Source organism: Rhinopithecus bieti, unplaced genomic scaffold (genome assembly GCF_001698545.2).
Source record: "Rhinopithecus bieti isolate Rb0 unplaced genomic scaffold, ASM169854v2 scaffold_641, whole genome shotgun sequence".
Lineage (NCBI taxonomy): Eukaryota > Metazoa > Chordata > Mammalia > Primates > Cercopithecidae > Rhinopithecus > Rhinopithecus bieti.
Genome location: NW_016803417.1, coordinates 2,109,660 through 2,117,266, shown reverse-complemented (window position 1 = coordinate 2,117,266; position 7,607 = coordinate 2,109,660). Strand labels below are relative to the sequence as shown.

The following is a 7,607-nucleotide window of genomic DNA, read 5'->3' as shown; positions in this document are numbered from 1 at the left end:
CCAGTGTTGTATGCGGCTTTACAAGACTCAGTTTCTTCATCTGCAAATGGGAAGCTGTTGCCATGGCTGTCTGAGTGTTTCAGCTGGATGGTTCTCTGCATCCCAGTTTCCAAAAAGAAAAGCAGTATTCCAGTTTACAGGGAGGGGAGAGTTAATACCTCCCCTCCAAAGGAGCTGCTATGCCCCTAAGACCACTTCCCTGGGCTCCTGGAGCTCTGGGACAGGTGAGAAACACATACCTGAGCTTTGCAGTCAGCTGTGGCCTAGGGTTCTGGCTTGGCTGCTTACCCCCATCAGCATTCCTGCAAGAGGATGGAGTGAGATGGTACAGGAAGGGTGCTTGGCACATAATGAGGGGCATAAAAGATAATATTGCTGGTGACGCAGCAAACTTCCTCATCTGCTGCTGCCAAGGTGTCTGAAGGAGTTAATTCTCCCATCAGAGAGCAGGCAGCCCTACCTCTCCACCAGGCCTGGGGCTGGTGTTTGGAAGGGTTGCAAGCCCTATGGGACAAGGTTCACATAAGAGACAGTGTTAGGGTGAAGGCTGCGAGTCAAGGCTGTTTGTCAGGGGGCACGCAGGGAGATCCATTCTTGGTGTCAGAAATCCTTGGGCTCTCTAAGCCCCAGTTGTGGGGAGGAGGGAGGTAGGGGAAGGGGAGGGAAGAGAGCACAAAAGGGTGAGCACATAGCTCTGTAATGGAAACTTGGCGTCCAGCCTCACTTTGTGTCCTTCCTTAGTGCATGCGCTTGCTTCTTGAGTTGAGAGCTTGATTTCCTCCCCTTCCAGCCAGCATCCCATGCTATCCCGACAGCCCACTCCTGTCCCCTCTTCTCAGAGCCTGCAGTCCTGCAGGCTGCCTCCACTTGTGACATGTGACATGTGAGCCTGCTGCCTCCCCTCTTCATCCCCTGCCCCTCCCCTGACTAATTAGGCCAACATGCAACTTCCAGGGCCTGGCAGATGAGGAGCCAAGAATGCCATGGACAGGGGCCAAGTGTTTTTGTTGACATTGCTCAAGTGTAGCTTTGCAGAGCGGCCTCTTTGCTGTAGCAGAGAAGTCCAAGGAAGCTGGGGAGGTGAGCGAGGGGAGAGCAGGGAGGACAGCCAGTGTGGGCGCCTCTCCGTATCCCCTTCACCTTCCCACCCTCCAAGCCTTCCCAGCTGCCCACCCTGTGCCCCTCCTCCCTAAGTGCAAGAAGATAGCCCTCCATGTCATAATGTGTGCGACCAGCCTGGTCTCTAGGAAATCACACTGAGCAGAGTGAGTTGCATCCAGTGGGACTTTAGAAGTGTCTCAGTCCTTCGTTTGTGAACCTTTCATGGGGGAGGCTCCTGCCTCACTGCTGTTCCTAATTCAATCACATGTCCCTTAACAGTGGGGATATGTTCTGAGAAATGCATTGTTAGGTGATTTTGTTCTTGTACCAACACCATAGAGTGTATTTACATAAACCTGGATGATATAGCCTATTGCTCCTAGGCTGCAAACCTGTACAGCACTTGACTGACTGTACTGAATACTGTGGCAATTGTAACACAGTGGTATTTGTATATTTAAACATATCTAAATACAGCAAAGGGACAGGAAAAATACGGTGTTAAAATCTTATGGGGCTGACTGTGGTGGCTCATGTGTATAATCCCAGCACTTTGGGAGGTCAAGGTGGGAGGATCACTTGAGGCCAGGAGTTTGAGACCAGCCTGGGCAACATAGGGGACTCTGTCTCTACAAAAAATAATAAAATTAGCTGAATGTGGTGGCATGCACCTGTAGTCCTAGATACTGAGGAGGCTGAGGCAGGAGGATCATGTGAGCCTCAGAGTTTGAGGCTGCAGTGCACCATTGCACTCCAGCCTGGGCAACAGAGCCAGACCAAAAAAAAAAAAAAAAAAAAAAAAAAAAAAGTTGCCCACTATCATATATGCCTTCCAACACTGACAGAAGTGTCATTTTGCGGTGCATGACTGTAACTTCTAGGGAAACAACCATCTTTGAAATAAGTCCAGTGAGACTTATTTACCTCTTCATTGCTAACCTATTATAAGGTGCAGGCTGCATTATTGAGCTACTTTACTATAGCTGTATAATGAAAACAGGATGGATTTCATCCTGTCCCAGGATCTACCAAGAATTTGTCCTTTGAGCTCACTAGGCCTGGGTTCAAATCCTCTTTCTGCTACTTCCTCACTGTGTGACCTTGGGCAAGATATTTAACCTCTCTGTCCATCCATTTCCTTATTTACAAAAAGGAACTAGTATTTCCATGTAGGGCTTTCGTCCATGAAGATGAAACATGGTGAAGAATGGAAAGGTTTCTGCACATCACGGACATTCAGTGAATAGAAGCCATGCTAACTACGAAATGATAGTTGATGTAGCCATGGATTGACTCTGATCTTAGCAAATCGCTTATCCTCTGACTTATGTACTCTAAAGGTAAAGTGACCCCAGAACCGACTGCCTCTTCCTAGCTCAGCAGGAGTTTTGCGAGGACGGATGAACTGTGCTGTAATATTGTCAAACTTGGTTCTCTGTGGGAAGGAAACGGATGCAATGCATTGCTTCATCATTTTTTTCTCAGACTCTGGTCTCTGTGTTATTATGTCAGCCCTCAGTGGTCAAATACATTTTTATTGAGATAAAAGTTTGCACATTTTGGAATCCAGAGGTGCTGCCTTAAGAGTCTAATTCCTGAAGATATTGAATCATTATGTTTAAAAATCCTCTAATTTTCTGCTACAATAGCTGGCTTTATTTTTACATCTCTTAATTGGTATCAGCTTTTCTCTCAGAGTTACAGAACCATGGAAACTTGGCATATGAAGGAACTTGGAAGTCATTGGAAGGGATACTCCTGCTTCTTTTTAAATCTTTGGGGTCTTCCTGGACATTAAGATTACAGTACCACAAAGCATGTCTCCTTGACCCAGATTATAAGAACAGTGGAATAGCCACGCTGCTGGCCACAGCATGACTCTCTCTTTAGGTACTGTGTAGATGGGCAGATGTCGTGGTGCTCAACGTATATTACTCGGTTCTGACCTCTTCAGTGCCAGCTGGCACAGTGCAGCTTCTAGCACCTGCCTCTCATTGCCCAAGGCCTTCTTCTGGGCATCACCTTGGACCTCCATGTGGCAGATTGGAAATGCTGGGGGATTATGTCCTCTTTCATCAGCTTCAACCAGTGTTAGACCAGGAGTAGCTGGATGAATACCCAAGCTTCCTCACCTCTTAGGTGTCCGAGATGCATGTCTACACTGGTCCCCAGAGCTTTCCAGAGAGGTCAGTTTCTAGTTATTCATATTGGCAACTGACTTAAAATGCACCTACTATTAGCGTTTCCTGTCCTACTCTGCTCTTCTACTGATTCTTCTTGGGATCACTTCCTGTACAAACCACCTGCTCTCAAATCCTTCTCTCAGGGACTGCTTCTAGGGAAACCCAGCCTGAGACAGAGGGGATGCCCTTCTCCACACTTTCAGATTGTTTGTGATAATATGGGAGTTTAAGGCTACTAACCTTATCGTTTCTTCATGAGGCTTTGAGATGTTTTTGCCTCTATTCATCACTATTCTTAATCATGAGAATCCACCATTCAGGTTATCCAGACTCCACAAATGCCTTGCTTCAACCTTGAATTATCTTCGATTTTGTCCTCATAATTTGGGCTAAGCTGATACATGTGGCCACCATGTAGAATTTTGTATTTCAAGAGTCTGAAATTATTGTTTCTTTTCATTAGACTCCACATTTTTCCTCCATTTTGGGGGGAAAAAAACCTGGGGTCTCTCCTGGATGGTATGCATAAACTGTAATTTGATATCTTGCTAAACTTACATGTGGAAGCAGGGTCTGTGTTTGAGGAAGACCTCAGTTCATGAGCTACTGATATTATGTGCATCATGTTAGCTTAGGTGAGGTGCCCACAGGCATTGTGATTTCCAGTCACTTCCATGAGTCTCACTTTCTCCACCTATAAAGTGGGAATAATTATTTCAATGCATACCTACTGAGCACCTACCCTGAGCCAGCAGTGAGCAGGTGCTGAAGAGGCAATGTCCACACTCTCTCTTTCTTGAGCAGGGTTGTGAGGTTTGAATTCAGTAACAAAGGAGAAATCATTTGGGAAACGGAATCGCTGTGGAAGTAGAGGAGAGGGCAGGATGCCCTCCAGCTCTTCAGTGACCACTTCAGCCACTGTGTTGGTGGGGTTGGGTGCACCATCTGGCCTTCTGTGAAGGCCACTGGGCCCGTGGGTTAGGCCCACGTCTTGTGTTTCGATCCATTTCCTGCCCGCGGCAACTTTGGACACTCAAGAGGCAGCATTGCCTCAGGTCCCTTCTTCAGTGCCAAGCCCCTGGAAAGAGCCACTTTGGCAGCTTGGCTTGCTCTCTGTGTCTCTCCAGGGCCCCATGATGCCAGGTACCACCTGTCATGCTTCTGCCTTCATCTTACCTGATCTGTCCATGGAGTTCAAGGCTGTTGGCTATTCCTTCCGTCCTGAAATTCTCTTTCTGCTTACCTTCCACAACACCTGCTTTCCTTGCTCTTTTCCTTCCATTCATGATCCCTTCCTGAATCCTTTTGCTCTGTCTCCTCTCTGAAGGATATTGTGTTCTTCCATTCCTTCTCCCCAGTGCCCCCTCTTCTCCACCGGGAGACCCCATCCATACATGTGCCTCTCACCCTTCCCTGTTGCTGATGATTTCCCTGAGGTTTGCTGTGGCTCTGCTTTTCACCCTGAGGTTCCTCCACTCACATTTGCACGGGTGGCATACCTCCCTTTCCGTGCTCTGCAGACTCTTCAAACTCAGCGTGCCCCAAACAGAATGTACTGCACTGGCCGCTTCAGTGTGCTCTTTAGCCTGTGTTCTTTCTTCTGGCACCTCCACCCCCACAGTCATTGCAGCCCTGAGCCCTGTTACCTGCTCTCCCAACCTACTGTTTCCTAGTTCATGCCTTCATCTCTTGTTCATTGGAAACATGCTGTGTGGCACTCATGAATCTATGCTCTGGGAATGGCAAATTATGTCTTCGCTTGATAACCCCCAGAAGCAGATTCTGAAGTATGTTCAATGGTGGGTGGTTCATTTGGGGGCTGGTTTCAGGAGATACTGGCAAGGGCTAGATCTCGATGGGCTGGAGCCAGCTGTTATTGACTCAGTGGAGCTGATTGTGTCCATCTCTTCTGAACCCCATTTTCAATGATGTCATGTGGGTAGCTAGGCATTGGCTACAGTGGGAATATTGACACCACAGAAATTGGCCAGTGGCTACAAAACAGGGCTTTTCTTCCCCTTCGAGAGTTGGTTGTTAAACATTTCTCAGGATGTCACTGGGAGCAGGGAATTGAGACAGGGAAGGGGGAGCAGTTGATCAAGTGTGCTTTATCAAGAGAGTTACACAGTAGACAACTGGAGCTTGATCCCACTGGGAAGAATCTAGAATCCAGTTTAGAACACACACCTCAAAGTCATCCCACTGGTGCGGCGAGGAAGCCATCAGGCAGCTAGAGGCAGGGTGGCCGGGAGTGCAGGCAGGGTTGAGCAAGTGATGGCTGGTTGGGGCACCAGGCACGCAGAGTCAGCAGAAGCTGAAACCCAGCTGTGAATGACTTGTGGTTATTGTCTTTGTCTCCCCAGAGCTTGACCTCATGGACCTCATAGGGGAAGACAGAAAGTGGATGATGGGGAGGAAGCTGATGCAGGTGAACGACACTCTGACTTCCGAAGATGCTGGACTCCGGAACGGCAAGAACTGCACCGAACCAGGTAACAGTGCTGGCTGCTCACGGGCAGCAGCTGTCATTTTCTCTTGTGGCTAAGGAAGAGGCAGCTGCTGTGTGTTTTCTTAGAATATTAATCCAGAGAGCTTCTAAGGATGTTTAGGACGGGAGCCTAAGAAACTTTCAGGTGACAACCTGAGGGACTATTAAGGTGTGTTTTGACCTCTGTGTTCGTTTTCTACTGGAGCTGGGGCTGAGTCAGAGACAGCGACACACCTGATGTGGTACTGAGGTCGGATGTGGAGACTGGTGCTGCCAAGTGAGAGACTAAGGCAGGAGCAGGATGGGTGAGGATGTTTTGTGGTTACCTTTGCTTTAGTCGCTTGGGTCCTTTCTGGCTGGTTTTTAATCAGAAACCTTGTCCTATCACAGTAGAGACACCGGGATCGGGCCAGATCCTCACCCACGATGTTGAACTTCTTGGAAGAGGTGGATTTTCATTTATTGTTTGTTAGATTTGATATCTATTGCATCATTCCCTGGAAAGATATATGAAGCCTTTTGTCTCTGAGGTTACTGAACTGAAAAAGAAAACAAACACAAAGCAGATCAAAGGGAACGAGGAGCTGTGAGAACCCAGCCCACCAAGCCTCAGGGATATGACAGGCACCCCTCTGGATGAATGAGGTCCCTGAAAGTTTAGACCGGAGTTGGTAAACTTCTTCTGGAAAGGGCCAGATGGTAAACACTGTAGGCTTTGCAGGCCACATATTGCATCTGTAGTGTATTCTTAAACGAATTTTTTATAATGCTTTATCAATTTAAAAATCATTCTTAGCTCACAGGTTGTACCAAAACAGGCGGTGGGATGGAGTAGATCTGTAGCCATGTTTTGCCACTTTGACTTGGACCTCAAGGCCCTCTGGGGCTTTCTGTCCTTACCTGGTGGGGATTGACTTCATGTGTGCCACTGTCCAGGGCCCAGGAGCTCAGTGACATGCTGATCTTCCATCCAAAGGCCTGTCTCATCTTTAGTGTCAGCATGGAAGGATATAAACAATCTCCGCTGCAGCCCAAAGAACTACAGGTTGTTGAGTACAGAAGACATGTCAGAGAATTGCAGGTCTGTGATCTGTTGGGAAGATGGGTGGAAGTGCCCTTCCCGCCATACTTAGACTCTTAACAATCAGCTTTCAAGCAAAGCTGAAAAGAATTCAAAATAGGTTATCTGTTCCATCTCCACCACCAAAAAAATCCTGCATAGTCTGTGTTCCTCAAGCTGGGGAATCCAAAAGTTACTGTGGCTGTTGTCCCATGCTCACAAGGAACATTTTTCACTTGAAAGTGAAGCAGCACAAGGGCAGCTACGTGAGCTAGAAATGAAAATGGATATGAAGGGGTCAAATGCCCCACTGAGGGACTGAGCCACGTGTAGTCTAAAAAACAGAGATTTCCAAGGGCTAGCCTAAAAAGGCATGGCAGGGAAGGCACAGGTTCTGTGCCAAGAACAGATCTGGTCCTGTAGTCAGTTTTCAACATCTTTGTCCAACTAATAAGCTGATTAGTATTAATCAGCTAATAGTATTAGAAAGCCCAGTTGTCACTCCTGATATGGAAAAGAATGGAATCAGACAGGACATGGTGACCAGTTCTGAGCATTAGGTTCAGCCATATGCAGACCCAGCAAGGATGAGGGGATTCTGTTCCCTGTTGCTGGGGTGTGTTTTGGGGGCAGGTGACTGGTCTCTCTGTGAGTGGCATTGCTCTCTGTATTGGGAAATGCCTTTCTCAGAGTGACAGATGTAGAAGCATAAAGCGCATTAAAAGTCATTCCAAGAGAGGAAATGACTCAGCCTCACAGACAAAAAAGAAAATGT

The 7,607-nt window shown here is 47.5% G+C and overlaps 1 protein-coding gene across 1 annotated transcript in view; it reads left to right on the top strand.

The window, feature by feature from the left end:
* The first annotated feature begins 5,636 nt into the window (after positions 1-5,636).
* SLC24A3 (solute carrier family 24 member 3) overlaps positions 5,637-7,607 on the top strand; it is a 448,998-nt gene continuing 447,027 nt past the window's right edge. The window contains exon 1 of the mRNA XM_017883401.1: positions 5,637-5,776. Within this exon, the coding sequence (XP_017738890.1) occupies positions 5,659-5,776 (118 nt within the window). The 5' untranslated portion in view covers positions 5,637-5,658. The remainder of the gene's footprint in view (positions 5,777-7,607) is intronic.